Here is a 16,680-nt window from a genome sequence, read left to right on the forward strand (position 1 = left end):
TATGGTATAATCCTACATATAGACAAACTTTTGCGCAGTCTTTTCTCTCACACCTCACTCCTTTTCTTGCCACTTTTCTCCTTATCACTCTGCCCTGAAATATCACTTGTCCTCTGTATCGCAAACAAGGCTGCTTGTATTGCTTTGTTGCTGGAACAGGTGTTACTCACCTATCGAGTTGAGTGCCTGTACATCAGCGGTTCAGAAAAGACTTTTTTTTTTTTTTTCAGTTATAACAAACTCCAGGTTTCTCCTGAGCATCGCCAGGAGAGGGCAGCAGCGGAAGGCTCCTCCGTGTGTCGGTGCCCGAGGGAAAGGCAGGCAAGGGGAATACTGGAGGAAATTTTTTTTTTTTCCTGCCTGTATACAACAAGAGAACAGTACACAAATGGTAGAGAATGGATGTGTGGTGTATTTTTCTTCCTGAATTCAGCCCAGCAAAACTATTCATCTTGCCTGCTATAAGCTATGGGTGCAATGTTGCAGCTGGGTGCTAATGGTAGTCACTAAGTTAATTTGGGTTTGTGCTACATCGCTATATACGTAGTGTAGACACACTTGGTAAGATTGGATTGAAATAGAAATCCACCATCTTTTAGGAAAAGCTGAATCAAGTCTCAGTATTACCCCATCTGAAAGCATTTCTTTATACAAATCTGAGGTGACTGGGCACATGGTGATGGATAAAACAAGGTCTATTTCTGTGTTTATTTTTGTAAGCACTGTGCTGAAGGCCAGGAGGTTGTTCAACTAGCAAAACCAAGTCTTGTAGAAGGGATGGCTTTGACAAACATCATGCAGTTTGCAAGTAGTAAGACTTGAGCTACGCCTAATGGCAAATGATCCTTGTGTGCTTTACAGTCCAAACCAGTTTCAGACAGCCCCTGCTACATGACGAGGTTTTCCTCAGAGCAGGTCGGGCCATGAACACTTGTGGTGACACAGAACGAGCCTCTGAGACTGATTTACGGGAGTAACTATGACTCTCGTAAGATGGGATCATAGTTACTAACTGGGCGCAGCTGCGGAGGCCGTACCTCTATGTGGTCCTGCTGGATGCCCCTCAGGATAACCAAACTGGTCTCTGCCCCAGTCTGGGAATTATGGCTACTTCCTCCCTATCGAGCAGCCTCACCAACTGCTTGATAGCAGGTTTTGGTGAAACAAATTAATATGGCGTCGACACCCATGCCCAAGAGCCCCCACCCACTGGCTTGGTAAGTCGGGCAACCCTGGCAGGTCTTGAGGGGAGACCATCAGGCTGTATTCATCCCCACCCAAAAAAGCCTTGCCCACGAGCTTAGTAGGTTGGACAAAGCCTGGCAGTCCTTGAGGGAGGGACTGACGGGTTACAACCACCCTCACCCTACACTTTTACCGACTGTCATGGTGAGCAAGCTTCTACCAAGGGTGAAGGGCAAGACTGGATTGACCTCTGTTGGCTGCCCTGGTATGATCCACCGCTGATTGCAACCCAGTTGGGTGTTGAGAGAGGGGAGACACAAGTCATATCAGACCTTGGCCAGGCATGGAACTGTGAGCCTAACAGTCGATGGCTGTCCCTACCAACTTATGACAAACTCAGCGGGGTTCTCTTTCAACCATTACAAGTCGTGTCAGGTGATACTCCATCACTCGCCGCATCCAAATTTTGACAAATAGGTGGACGGGCCACCTTCACTTAACCCGGGAAAGAAACAATACAAATTGTTTTAAAAATAGACGGGGGCAGAGGGGCCGACTGTGCCACAACCCCCCTTTGGGTCTGATGGGCGCCCCGGGCCAGTCGAGCCCCGAGGACAGGGCCCGCCGGGCACCGCGCTGACGCCGTGACCCACCCCGCGTCACTCACACCTTGCAGAGCAGGGGGCCGGGCGGCGGGCGGAGCCGCCCCGCGGGACCGCCTCTGCTTCGGCTGCCCCGCGGGCCGCCTCAGGCCACCCACCGCGTGCGGCGCCAGGAGCCGCGACCGCCAGACCGGGCCACGTCCCGCCAGCGCCCGCCGCGGCCGAACGGCCCGACCGGGCAGCCAGCGCGGGAGGCTCCAGCCCCGCTCCATCCGCGTCCCGGGCGGGGCCGAGGCGCGCCTGCCGGCTGCCCGCGAAACGTGATTGGCAGCGAGTCCTGAAGCGGCCTTTCATTGGCTGATGCGCTCTCAGTGACTCCGCCCCTTCCCCTCCCCTCCCGGCGGCGAGGCAGAGCTGTCAGAGATGTTTACAACCGGCGTAAACCGGGGGGATTGTCCCCGCCTCCCGCCAGCTCTCATTGGCTGAAGAGAGCGAGCATCGCGGGCCCATTGGCTGACCGCTTCCCAGTCGCAAGATTGTCCCCTCGACGTGCCCTCATTGGTGAAGCAGGGCGGGCAGGGCCGTTACGGTTGGCGGAGAGGCGGGGGGGCCCGCCTCTCCCCGCGCGGGGCAGGGGGCGTGGGTGCTGGCGGCGGCCGGTAGTCGGTGGCTGGTGGCGGCGGGAGCGGCATGGCGGCGCTGCCGGTCCTGGGCGCGGCAGCGCTGCTGCTGCTGCTGACGGCGGCCGGCGGGGCCATCCCGCCGCCGGAGGAGGCGGCCCGCATGGCGCGCTTCGTGCTGCACAACTGCGACTGGGGCGCGCTGGCCACCCTCTCCGCGCAGGAGGGGCTGCGCGGCCGCCCCTTCGCCAACATCTTCTCCCTCAGCGACGGCCCCCCCGGGCCGTTCAGCGGCAGCGGCGTCCCCTACCTTTACCTGACCGACATGGAGATCTCCGTGCAGGACCTGGAGGTGAGCGGGCGCAGCCGGGCCGCGGGCAGCGCTCTCTCGGGCAACGGTGGGTCGGGGGTTTAAAGCCCCCGCAGCGGGACACGGGGACGAGGCGGGGTGTCCCTACAAAAATCGGCTCCAGCAAGCCGCAGGTATAAATAGTGACCCCAGTAAAGGAGACGTGCAAGCGTGCAGGTTAGGCTAATGCAGTCGTATTTTCTTTGGTTGCCTCCGCTCTTTCATCCCGGGAGCAAGTGGTGGTTGAAATTCCTGTTGTAGGACTCGGGGTTTACACCAGCGCTTCCTGAAGGCTGTGTAATGGCGCGAAGCGCCTGTTCCGTGGATGTCACCTCCTTTGTGAACCCTGGTGACAATTGTTAGGCCTTGAACACGTAAACATAAGCAGTGCTGTCCGTGTTGACACTTGGTAGTCCCCCTAAGAAGTTCCTGCTGATCATGGTCTGAAAAATTGCTGAGCAGCGCTCTGGTAGAAGAAGCAGCTGAAGCTCCCAGAAGCACTGACCAGAGAAGTGAGGGCCTGCAGAATATGTAGACAGGGAGAGCTGCACAAAAATGGTCAAAAGTACTGGAAATTGTCAGCGTGGGACTTGAGCAAAGAGAGCTTCTTGACAGGCTACTGAAGGAATAGTAATTACATCTCTGGAGCTCACCGTAAAGGCAAGAACATGATGAAAAGCAGCAGACTGGCATGCTGAGGCTCTGAGGTGTGTAACTGGCCTTGCCTCAGATTTTTTGCTTGGCTGCGGTCAAAATTTGGTGACAAAAAGTTAGGGAAATAGCAATTGTATGCTTCCTGTATTAGAAAAAATTTTTGTACTAGTAGCTGTTACAGTATTAGTAAAACAAATAAACACAAAACTTAAATAATGGAAATTTTTCAGACTTTGTTTTACTGTCAAACCTTTTTTGTTTGTTCTCTGTCAAGTTTTAGTTTGCTACATTAAAGTAGTTTAATTATATATCTAGGTGTTGTAGAAAGCCTAATTTATCTTGTACGGTATCTCCACTCCAGCTACAGCTTTTTGTTTTCAGAATAACGTAAAAATCATGATATAAACTGCTAACGGAACATTTTCCTTCAGAAGGCTCCTCAGCAGATCCTTAATCCGCTGTTACAGGGCAGAAACATTTGACTGTGATCGTCACGTGTCAGGGAGACGTGTGGTAGGAAATAGTGCCGAGTAATCATGAGTCAGCTTTTTTGTAGTTAAGCAACTTCCTATCTGTCAGGTGGTTGCTCCTGTTTCATCAGTTCAGTGGTACTCTGCATAGTGTTTAAGCGAATTTTTAGATTTTTGGGGTTTTGTGGTTTTTTTGAGATGAGCTCTTTTAATGAAATTTCTCAAAGCACATGAACTTTCTTTGCTGGGAAGTAATGAACTTACATGACACGAATTTATGGGAGATAATGAATGTTATGTGACGCTCTGCAGTAAGCAATCCTGTTTTGCACCAGTACTTTTCAAGCTGTGTTCACCAAATTAATTTTAGAAAAACAGTAGGATACATACTCTTTAATTCTTAAGTTAGGTGTCTTAAATACTCAGGACCGAACTTAAAAAAACTTCAAAAGAGCTGATGAGTTTGGGGGCAGCCAGGAGTCTTGTTTTGATGGGGGGGTGGTTTGGTTTTGTTTTAACTCATTATATCAACAGTTGTGAAGCTTGGTTGCCTTTCAGTAACCCTTTGTCCTTCTGCCAGAATTAACTTCATGATGTTCACCGTATCTTCTTGTTTTCTGCACTGTCTTGTATGCATGTGAATTAGAATATTCATCATTTGAATGTGAAGTATATGTATATTGAATTCAGAGTTTTACGGGGTGCCATTTTGTGAGGTTTGCATTTTATGCTAAAAAACTTAAGCACACTTCTAAACAGGTCTTTCAGATTCAGAACTCATCTGAGCAGGCTTTCAGCTATACTTAGGAAAAGGTGATGGCAGCTTTGTTCTTTTTACCAGTAATACTGAGCTGAATAAAGTGCCAGGAGCTGAAAATATGGTGGGTATGACATTTTTCTTGCAAAAGTACATAAACCTCTTGTCTTACTACTTGCATTTCAGATCAATTCAAACGCCTCCTTAACTGTGTCTTTGGCACAGACTCCTTACTGCAAGAAGCACAGATACGATCCCCAGAATCCCCTTTGCGCCCACATAATCTTCTGTGGGAGTATTGTAAAGGTAAGCAGCTGAAAATTGACACTGGACAAGGTTGTGTGCATCAAGTAGTATTGTTTAGTGGATGGAGAAGAGAAAGGTTAGAGTTTCTGTGTAAAAGTATATGAAGAGGTGTTATGTGCCATGATACCAGAAGGCTAGCTCATAGTTTATGTGGGGAAAATGAAATTACCACTGCATACTTGGAGGAGCTCTTTTGGCATGTCTTTAGCAAGGAACTTGGGAGGACAATACTGTGATGAAAGAAGTCTCCCTCTTTCCTCTAAACCTGTCCTGAAACTAAGAATTCTAAGACAGTTGTCTTGTGAATGAAGCATGAAGGTTTTTCCATCTCTTTTGCTCAGTTAACTTCTTTAGTCTGTGCAGTGTGACATACACGCTTCTGAAACTGTACCGAAGTACATATTAAGCCGAGGTATAAAGTTACAGGTATTGGAGACAGAAAAAGCACATTGTATTATCTGGTGGCATTGCTGCCAGGGCAGTATTCTTTCATGCACCAGTACTTTGGTGTCCCATAGAAGGAATTTAGAACTGCATGTGTTTGTTATTCATTGAACATCTTAATCCCATTATTGAAGATAATGATTGAGGATGAGGACTAATCACCATTACTCTCCCTTATGATAGTTTAAATTCTTATTTGGTGTTTTCAAACCTCAGTTGTTTATATACTACGCTCCAGTCCTTTAATTGCTTTCATGAGTTTCTCATCCATAATGGAATTATTGATTTTATTTAGTTCCTCTTGTACCATATTCAGAGCTCTAACTTGTTGATATAACGCTTGAAACATTTGCACATTGTATCTTAAGTGCTGTCACACATTTCAGCTTCCCTTCTCTGTGGATTCTGTCATAAAATGCTGTATATGTGTGTCTGTATGCATGTGTTTGCATGCGTCTGAACACAGTTGGATCTGTTTGTGTTTGAGCAGGTGCAGAGGAGGTAAAATTACACCTAAAACACTGCACTGTAATAATTCAACAAGAATCCATACTTCTCTGTTTTGTGATCTGTTGAAAGATTTATTCTTGTGTTGATGAAGTGCTTTCTTGCTCATGCTTACTTTAAAAGCACCCTTTTGATTTAATATTAATATCAACTACCTTGAAGTTTTTGTCTGCCTCGTGTACATTTGTGCACCACACTGAAGATGAGGGGACTCTGCCACAGTAATGAGTCCTTTGGGACAAGAATGGCTAAACCAAGCAGAGCACACTGCAGTCAGCAGTGGATTTTTAGCTAAAATTTATCTTCACATGATTGTATCTTACTGTAGTATTTTGCTGGTTATTGTTTAGGTGAATGATTCAGAAGCAGGCTTAGCAAAAAAAGCATTATTCAGTCGCCACCCTGAAATGGAAAGTTGGCCTAAGGATCATAATTGGTTCTTCGCCAAATTCAACATAACCAATATTTGGGTCCTGGACTACTTTGGTGGATTGAAAATTGTGACACCAGAAGAATATTACAGCGTCAAGCCTTAGTAAGTACTTAAGATTTGCATGCTTAACTCATTATATTTGGGGCCTGTAAAACTCCTCCTTATTGTTAACAGTATATATTACTGTCTCTGGTTTTTATACACATTTATGTCTTTTCCCTATATAGTCTACTGGATGCAGTGGCTGAAATTGTAAGATACGTTTGAATAGGGGATCCACCTACTTAACAATGTTGTGTCATATTGAAAGAACTATCTGTGGCTAACTGTACTTGCACCTCAGTTTAAATACAGTTTCTTGCAAGGAAGGCTCCTATAGAGTGGGCAGAGTCACTGTCCTCTGTTTGAATTAATTGCAGGACTGACGATGTTTTGATCTAACAGTTGAAAGTAGTGAGACTGTTCAGCATTTTTGAAGCTGTATTAGTGGGATTGTGGCAATATTGCTTAATATTTTCAGAACAAAATTGCTTTTGAATCTATCATGATATTGAAGTATAGAGGAATTTTGTGTTCTGTTGTCTATGTAAAACTAAGCCTTCAAAACTTTCAAATACGTTTTAACACATTCAGTTTCACTCTTATTCTTACTCCTCATAGGTGGAAGAAGATCTTTGGTGATGCTGATATACGAATAAATTACTTTGATACACAAATGAATTACCTTGGCTGTTTCATGAAAGATTTTTTTCTATGTGTTGTAGAGCTTAATTAATAATGCAAAAAATCAAACACCTTGCATTGTTAATGAGCTTGTATAACCCTTCTGAAGCAAGTGTAAATTCTCACTAACTAGTACAACTTGAATCATGTTAATCATGTTATACTCAAAAACTTTTGTGCACGAGCCATAACTAAATTTTATTCATTGGATGTGATTCTGGAAAGATGTCTGTCTGTCTGACAGTGCATTCAGAAATGCTGTGTTTAGAACTGGACTAATCCTTCCATTTTCAGTAAACTTTTCAGTGCCTTAATTAAATAATAACTGTTTGTGAGCACTCTCCTAGTTTATTTTTTTAAATTTTATTTTTAATACCAGTTTAGTTTAGAACTTTATGGCAAAGTATTACAGGATGGCTCATCTGACTGTGGAATGGAAAGCATTGCTTGTATTACAATGGCATATGGTACGCTGAGTTCCCAAATTCTGTTCTTTGCACGCTAATACACTCACTTGTTTGAGACATTTTTCTGTTTTGCCACCTATATTGAATGTGCTATAGAATACGATTTTTAGATACGTGTTTATGCAAACTGTACTTATACCTCATTAGAAGTTCTTGGTAACTCTTCAGCTGGCAGTGGTTATATGCCCCGAGTCTTTAATAAAAGCAGTGTGGTAATACCTCAAGTATCTGACTTTAGTATAAGGAGAGTAGTGGCTTGTAAGTTTAATGAGAATGTTGTAAAGGGCAAATGTTTTCTGGTTAGGTTTCTGAAATCATCAGCTTTGTTAGTCTGATCAAATGGCAGTGTATCAGCTTGTATTACCATCAACAGTAGAACTGAGCAGATTTTTGCTTCTGGAAGCCTTACACAGCAGTTTTGGGTTAGTAACCCAGAAGTGAGAAAAAAGCAATACAGTATGACACAGATGATTCATGACTTATAGACAATAAAAATTAAAGGTGTGCATAATTAATTTTCTGTTAAAATAAGCCACACACAACTGCAAAAAATAAATGAACACCTTTTTACATCCTCCCTCATCTCTTGTGCTAAGCTCACAAATACCCAAAAGCAGTTATGAACAATTAAGTTGATTTTACAATGAGCAAATACTGCCTAGTTAACAGAGTAAAGAATGTGAGAATTTAGACTTCTCAGAGGCAGATCCATATATAGAACCGTGGAATTAGTCATATCAAATCACTTCTACATTTTAATGTTGTTATTATATCACTACTTTTCTCAAATCCTGGAATGATTTGTGAAAGTGTTTTTGATGTAATTTACTAAGTTTTCCTTCCCCACAAGGGGAAAAAAGGTACTTGTTACTGTATGCAACCCATTCTCTTCTACTACTTGAAAATTAATTTAAGATCACAAAAACTTACAGTATAGAAAAAATGTATACTGAATGGGTAACACTGATATTAAATACTAAATTGGAAAATATTTTTATATGAGGCATAATAATTGTGGAAACTCAGATGATCCTCTGATATGGACTTGATCCTTACCATGGGGACACCTGAATGTGTTACAGGTCACTCCATAACTTCTGATGTGTGAGACTGATGATGCTGGGCTTCTGTTAAAATTAAAATATTTTTTGACAAGTGGTGTCGAGTGTTATTTATTGTGTGTTCAAGAATACTTCTCTCCCTCTTGTTCTCTCTAACACAAGCACCCTCTCTTCAGAGGTGTTTTGCTGTCACTCTGGAGTCTTTTCCACTTGCTATAATAGAATAAATGGTGAAATACCCCTATTAGACCTGGCTTTCCCTCCTTGGATTAAACAAGCATCTTCATGTTTCACTTTCATTTCTGCATCTAATACTGTGAAATGGAACATAAAGTAACAACAGTTATGAAGATAAATACAAGGAAGCCTTATTTGATTATTTCTTCTGGCTAGGGCTTCTGCATTTCTAAACGACTGTATCATCAGCAGGCAGGTGTTCAGCCACCCCCAGGAAAGCAGGGCTCTGTCACGTGTTAATGGTTACTTGGGTAGACAAATGCCATCACTAAACATCCCCCCCTCCTTCTTCCCAGAGCTTTTATTGCTGAGCATGATGTCATGTGGTCTGGGATATTCCTTCAGTCAGCTGGTGTCAGCTGTCCCAGCTGGGTCCCCTCCCAACTCCTCATGCACCCCAGAGTCCTTGCTGGCATGGCAGGGTGAGACGCATGCTTGGCATATCTGCGCACATTCTAAATAGTAATGCAGTCACTCTCCATACCCAGGAAATTAAGCATCTCCATTCATAGATAAGAATCTGAGACACGGGATAACCTTAGGCATCTCACTAAATCACAGGATGTTTGTTAGCTGGGAATCTAATTAGGATAATCTCAGCCTCTCACTCTGACGGTGTAGTCATGTTTTTCCTTTGCTAATCTTGCTCATTGACATGTTTGTGTTTCTCATTCTTGATATGCAATTTCTTTCTTGTGTTTTAAAGTAAGACTTGTGCCCAGTAGATTCTTGCAATGTGCTACATCATTATAGAACAGAATTTATGTGTATCAGGTATTAGTTTAATCCTTTATTCAGTTCTATCTGGAGTTAATGTCTTAGCTATTTAATGTTGTATCTATGACCTTCACAATAAAATAGAGGTATCTCAATTAGAGTATTAGATTAATACAAAAAGTATTAATCATAACTCAGTGGATACATTGTTTTTTCAACAGGTTTTTCCTGAATAACATCATACTGAATCTAGAAAGATTCAAAAGCAAACAAACTGTTATATTATTGTTGAACACAAGAGGGTGCCATAGACTTACATTCGGGTTGATTGTTAAATGTTTAATACTTAAAATTGGTTATGGCATTCATCATAATTCAAAGATGTTGGAAAAGCATATGACAGGGCCCATGATATGAACAAATTCTTTTTCTACAGTGTTTTACATTATGAATGCTTTCCTCCATAAACACAGCTGCCTGCTAGCTGCTAAAAAAGAAGCATTCATCATTTTTTTGTGTTTTGTAATCATTTTGTGCTGTGGAGTGCTCAAAAGTAATATCCATGAAAATGATTTAAAGGTTTTTAAATTAAGAAACTCTAGTAAAGGAAATGGAGACAGGTACAGAATGCCACAGAGTATCAACTGGGAACAACCACCTCCAGACTCAATAGTGTTTATTCCTCTCGGTGCTTACTATCTATAAGAATCTAAAGTCAGGTTGCTTGCTAGTATAAGGATGCTTTGGCTTAGGCTTATTGTTAGCTGAACTAAACCACCTGATTCTGATTTGTAATTTCCAACAGCTAATTCTCCAGTAGCTTGGCTGCCCGTGCTAGTGGTAAACTCTGGCTGTGTGCAGGTGTTTGGGTGGTGAAGCAGAGCTGGGAAAACCCTGCTTTGAAGCTTCTCCTGTTTGCCTGGGGGCTGCACAGCCCATCGCGGCTTGTCTAGTCCCACTGACCTGACCTCAGACTTGCCTCAGCTGTGGTTGACCCTGGTTGTTGTCACCCAACCTGCTCTGCTTGTCCAGGTACTGTGGGTCTCTCTATTTTGGTGGTAAAGCCATTGCCCTGCTGACCCTGCCAGCTCCCCTGCTCTCATGGAGTAGCTGGCCCTTGATGGTCCCCAATTTTGTCTTCCCTCCAGGGAACCTCAGTTCATGAGTTTCTCATGTAAAACTCTTGGAGCTGCTCCCAGGGCTTTTTGACTTAAGCAGTTTTGTGTCTAGAGGCTTCCACAGAGTCTGTGTTGAATATTATAGTGTAATAAGATTAGAGTTTAAGACTCGCTCATTCTGACTGTAGTGGTTAATGTTCTTTGTAGCCTGGTTTTCTGTGGAAACAAGGCTTAGGTAATGTGTTGTGTGGATGCTTGCTTTTATCAGATTTTTCTACTCAGTTGGATTTAAATTTGGAACAGGTAGTCTGACCTTGAGGCCCCAAAGCTCCTGTGTATATCATGACAATTGGGAGCTGAAAAGCAGGAACAAAACACAGTTCATGTATATTAAAGGTACAAAAGTCATGCTTTTTAAAAAGATTCCTTAATTGTGCTGGTTGCAGGGCTGCTGGAGTTTTCTGCTTGACTGCGACCAGGTATGCAGTTAGTATATGAAATGGTGATATTTTGTATTATTTAGTGGGTGTTTTCTTTTTACTCAAAGAACTTGATAGTTGTAGTGATTGTTCTGAATTTTTTTTTTTTTCTCTAGCTCTTCATATTGTAGATAGAAACGTCCTAACAATTCCCCATTACTCTTTGTTCCTGATTCCTGTCGCTGTCAGGCTTAGGCTTGCTTTTGCACATAATTTCTCCGGTTTAAACAAAAGATAGGGCACACTGGTGGTGGCAGATCCAACAAGTGCTGCAGGTCTTGTTGAGAGAGTGGAGTCTCTCCCTCAATCTCAGTAATGTCAGTGTACCCATACAGGTCTAGAACTACTTCATGTTATTTTTGCTACTGCCACTCAGGTTGCAACCTTTACTCATTTTGCACCCTTGTTCCCCTCCCATCTATAAAAATGTAAATAGGTTGGCAGGATTTATATAAAACACTTGTAAATCATCTCAGTACTTTTAGATGAAGGGAATGCTTTTTAAAAACAAGATGACTTCTGGTTGCTACAAACACAGAGTAACTCGGCAAAACCATGTAGAGAGTATGTGTGTGCAAACATGGACACAGACTTTCAAGCAATACTGGGTAGTGTATATGTAATTGCATATGTAAGCATGTGTATTTATGTGAAAATAGTGACGATATCTTGTATTTCTATAATGTTTTATGCCAACGCAATCTATTAAACATCACCCAGTAATAAAAAGTAACTGTTTCTAGATTGAAATGAAGCAATTACTTCTCATCTCTAAATAATTGCACAAAACCTGCAGCATATGATTATAAGAATCTCATGTAGTTCTTTCCTGTTGTCATTTAGCTAAAAACATTGCCTAATCAAGCATGACTTGGTTTTTTATTTGTTTTAAATGCTTAAATGAATTTCAGCTTCTTTAATTAAGTTTTCTCACAAATGAGCTTTTGAAAAATGCAGGAGAGGTATGTGTTGGGGTGAGGAGGGGAAGAAAATAAAGGGAATGAAGATAGTTGTCACAGGTCTTAAAATCTGGCTTCACAAGTACTTTCATATTCATGAAAGACATAACGTTACTGATCAATCAGAGTCTGTACAGCCATACAAGAAAGTACTGAAGATGCTTTATAATTAAAAATAGCATTTCCAGAATGTGTGGTTAGTGATGAAGTTCCAGAATTTTTCTACATATTCTGTAATGTAATTGGGGAAATTCACCTGCAGTTAACAAGGTAAAAATGTTAATGATGTGAGAGAGAGTAGCTTGGCTAGCCTAAAGGAAAAAGAAGCATTGTGCTTCCTTCTTAAGAAATGACATAAGCAGTGCTCTCTTCAGTGCATTAAAAAAAAAAAAAATCCAGAGTAGATCATAAAGGCTTCACTTGGGAGGAAAGAAATAAACATTACAGATTCAGTAGTCTCAAAACTGAGTAGTGAGAGAGAGTGCATTTTAACTTTCCACTAACATCTCCCTTATAGGTTTCCAAAACCCATGCTGCACTGAAAATTTTAAGACCATAGCAGGAACAGGAAACTGCTAGTCACAAACACCCCAAAATAATGAATAGGAATTCATTCTTAAAGAGCATCGGGGCCTGTTTATCATCTCTCATAGGAAGCATACACTCATGGTTGTGTTTGTCTTTATGGTACTGCACAGGTGTCTTTTTTTTTTTTTCCTTGTTGGATGTAGCAGGGTTTCTACTTGCACAATGCAGCTGCAAGGAGTAGTGACAGTCAAGTGGATTTTCCTTGGAAAAGTAGTAATTTCATACACAGAGGGGAGCAGTTGTAGCAAGACCAACTTCTCTTGTCTCCCTGTTGGGAGCTGCAAAGCAAGACCTGTAGTTAGATGCTGTCTTCTTTCCAGCTCTGTTTGCAGTGCTGGCAAAAGTGCAGGGCAGGGTCTAATCCTCTTGGAATGCAGCAATTATCACTAAATAAGTATTAATTGCTGCATTCCAAGAGGATTAGCACAGTTGAACCCAATTATAGCCAAGCGAAGCTTCACTGTAAGGCACTACAGTGCATTGAAATGCGGTGAAGCAGTGTAGGACTGTCAGTCCGCCACATTTTGTCAATAAAAACTGTGGGTTTACACACTATAAACAGCAGACTTTTCAGTGTATTGGTCTACTGCATGAATGGCATGCCTTGCTGGGGGCTACAGCCTGCTCACCAGTGAAAATTGCTTATTTAACATCCATTATCTTTGTGTGAACATCTCAAAAAATTATTTTAATACTTGGTTGAGCTAGTTGTGGCACTACAACTATCACTCCCTGCTGGATGAGGGGCAAGACTCTGCAGTCTGTCTGGATTGTCCCATCTCTAAAGTTGGCCAGCTCCTCCATCGGGTGATGTGGGAATTAATTTTGCCTGCAAGTACTAACTGTATCAAATAGGCTTAGAAGAATTTTTGATAACAGAACTGTTCTCAGTCCCAGCAGTCTGCAGTGATGATTACAGGCAAGCTCTCCGTGGTAGCAACACATGAGCCAGAGGGCAGTGTGTAGTTATTTTTTTAATCCTCAGCTTGACTGTGGTGTGGGTTTGTTTTTTAGTTTCCCATTTATTTCCTGTTAAAACTGCAAACCCTGCTACTTTTTTTTTTTTTTTTTTTTTAAATAGAACAGTCAAAGCATAACCAGTGAACATGAAAAGGGGATGCTTCTGGGGATGAATCAGCCCCTTGCATTAGAGCAGTTCCAGGATTTCTTGCATCCAGAGAAAGAATGGCATATTGATGCACAGAATCAATTTAATGCACACCTTGTCCATTTTATGAAAGATGTCCTTACAGATAACGAACTGCACCTTAACCAGTGTTAAACACAACTGAGTTGTACTTGGGGACCACTTCCATTCCCAGACTCATTCTGCTTTGGGAGCCATAGATCAAATCTTGGAAGTCTTTCCAGTGCAAGTAATTCTTGAAATGCACTGTCCTCCACCTGTATGTTTAGATAGAGTCAAGTTTAGCTGAGAGCTTTTCTTAACCCAGCAGGGAGGGTATTGTGTCTCCACTGTGCCCTTGTCTGTATTGAGAGAAATAGCTGCTGGTTCAGCTGAGCTAGTGTTGGCATTCATTTCTAGCCCAGTGTTAACAAAGTTCTTATGATCTAACTGAAGTGAGTAAACTGAAATATTAGTATGGTTTAAACTGTCGGTAAAAATGCATGTATGAGATTGCCTAATGCGCAATGTGGGCAGGGGGTGCCGAAGTTTTTACTGTGTTTTGTAGTTCCTAGAGATGCAAAGAGGCTGAAAAGAAGGCAACACTAAGCAAATCATTCCTCATCATGTATTTGCAAGCTGTATGAACACAGAAGAGCAGTTTCCTAGAGAAGAGACCACTTCCCCTTTTATCTTTTTCTGCACTCCTCAACTGCATGTGATTTGCATCTCCCATGCCGTGCTTGTTGTGAGAATAACTCATAATACAAGCATGATTGCTCTTTTATATACTTTCATTGTATTTAGATTATAATGATAAGCTTGCCTTATTTCAAAAGCTGAGGGATGGGGAGGAGAGAATTTCTAGGGGTGCTGTCATGCACAGCCTTTTTCTGACTCTACCCACACTTCTAAATGAAGTCTGTATACTCTGTTTCTCTGACCTTTCCCTATCTAGACATCAAAACACACTGGCCCAACTGCTGTTCTCCTAGTGTGCCTACTGTTGCCATTAATCTCCCTTTCTTATACAGCTCTTCATTCCTTTTCCTTACCTTTGGCCTCAACTCTTTATTCAAAGTGATAATTTGCTGGCTTTCTGCCGGAGGGAGAAGCTATGATCAATAACAGGAGGAGACAGGGGTCAGCAGAATAGTGATAAGCAGTGCCATTTGCTTCTCTGAAAATACTGTTACCCAAAAATATCAATAACTGGTATGATATTATTTTAACTTTTGGATAAAGCATCAGTGAGATTTAGGCAGCCTGCAGTGGGAGCAGGGGTCTTTCCTCTCATAATTCCTTATTTCAGCCAATCTTCTAACACGGGGAAGCGGACAGAAAGGGCTTTAGCCAGCTCATGTTGGAATACAGACCATGTACCCAAGCACAGCCATCTCTGGGACTAATGACACCTCTTTCAGCTCCAATGTGTGGTGACTCTCGTGCGCTGTGCTTTGCCTTCTGCCTGGTGGTGAGTCAGAGCCCATCTCCAGCCTCCTCTTGCAGCTTTTGGGGTAGAAGAGCCACAAAGGAAACCCTCCCCAAGGCTGGAGGAGAGCAGAGGCTCATCGATAGTGTCTAGGTATCACAGAATGTCATACAGTCCTAAGTTTGGGGCACTGGAGTAATACTAGTGTCTAATAATTTTGGTATTGGCTGGTACAATATAGAACATTTATTAAATAAAAGGATAATACTATTTTATCAATGTATTAGCCTACATTACTCCAGACAGCAAGGTGACTAATTTCTTGGTCTCCTTTTTCCAAGAACGTCAATTTACTTTGCTTTCAAAAGACTATAAATCCTTACTTCTCATATGCACAATAACTCTCACCCTGTCTTTGTACTACTGGGACATAGTTATTGTCAGTCCTGTTCCTGTACCTGCTGGGGATGCACATTCCTCTTTTTTTCCTAAGAATTAGGAAGGGGGGTGTGTGTGTGTGTGAGGGGAAGTAATTTTTCACTGAGATACTTGTGCATTGAGATACTTGAGATACTTACGTACTCCCAGACTAAGCTCTGCTCCTGAAATGCATTAATAGTATTACTACTGTAAACACTCATCAATCCTCTGTTGAGCCAGTTGTATTTTAACGTCAGGGAGGCTGAGCTTTAGGCTTTAAGGTGCATCTAAGTAATCTTTTCAAGCTTTTCTAATTCACAGTCATCTAAAACGTACTTTTTGTTATTAAAAGTGAAAATTTTTATTTGTTCACATTTGAAAAGAGCACAATAATAGGAGATTTCTTACAGAGTGAGACTTTCATCACAGTGTCATGTGGTATGACTCATATAAATGCCCTGACATTTTTGAGAAATTATTTTTGTCTAATATCTGCTTCTCAGGAGGATTTTTCTGAAATTCCATATTTCGCCTTTCTTAATTTCATCTCATTATGTGGGTTTCTTCTTCCCACGTCCTAAATGAATACTTCTATTAGCTGCTGCTTAATAATTAAAAAAAAAAATGCAATGAGAAATGTTGAGGAAGAAGTACCCCTAACCACACCTTGGCTCTCCCCTTGCTTTTTTCTCATGCATTTAAAAGTTCTGTGGTGGTTGGTTTGTTTATTGGTTGTTTTTTGATAAACAAAACCAATCATCAAAAAAAAACAACCTCAAATGCAAACAACTCCCAGGTGTTCCTGATTCCTGGTTCTCTTTGAGTTCTAGTGCTTTGTTTTTCCTGTCTCCCTTAAGACTTCATTTCTTTATCTGTAAAAGCTTAACTGCCCTGGCTTTAGTAAGGCTAATTTGAAAAGCATGTTGAAGTCCTCAGGTAAAAGTATAATGAAATGATTTAGTATGGTTAACCCAAATCAGTTTCTTGTGTTTTTTCAGCTCATAGTGCAAAGCATTCTCCTGAGTG

At 42.0% G+C, this 16,680-nt stretch overlaps 1 protein-coding gene across 2 annotated transcripts; it reads left to right on the forward strand.

The window, feature by feature from the left end:
* Positions 1-2,405: 2,405 nt before the first annotated feature.
* CREG1 (cellular repressor of E1A stimulated genes 1) lies at positions 2,406-8,677 on the forward strand. Of its 2 annotated transcripts, XM_074900123.1 has the most exons (4): positions 2,407-2,759; positions 4,824-4,943; positions 6,245-6,429; positions 6,988-8,677. In XM_074900123.1, coding segments are annotated over exons 1-4 (588 nt in total). In that variant the 5' UTR covers positions 2,407-2,477; the 3' UTR covers positions 6,989-8,677. The 2 variants fall into 2 exon arrangements, with proteins under 2 accessions (XP_074756234.1, XP_074756224.1); XM_074900133.1 differs by lacking the exon at positions 6,988-8,677 and having other exon boundaries at positions 2,406-2,759; positions 6,245-6,430.
* Positions 8,678-16,680: the final 8,003 nt, after the last annotated feature.

The sequence above is a fragment of the Athene noctua genome, chromosome 1 (genome assembly GCF_965140245.1).
Source record: "Athene noctua chromosome 1, bAthNoc1.hap1.1, whole genome shotgun sequence".
Classification (NCBI taxonomy): Eukaryota; Metazoa; Chordata; class Aves; order Strigiformes; family Strigidae; genus Athene; species Athene noctua.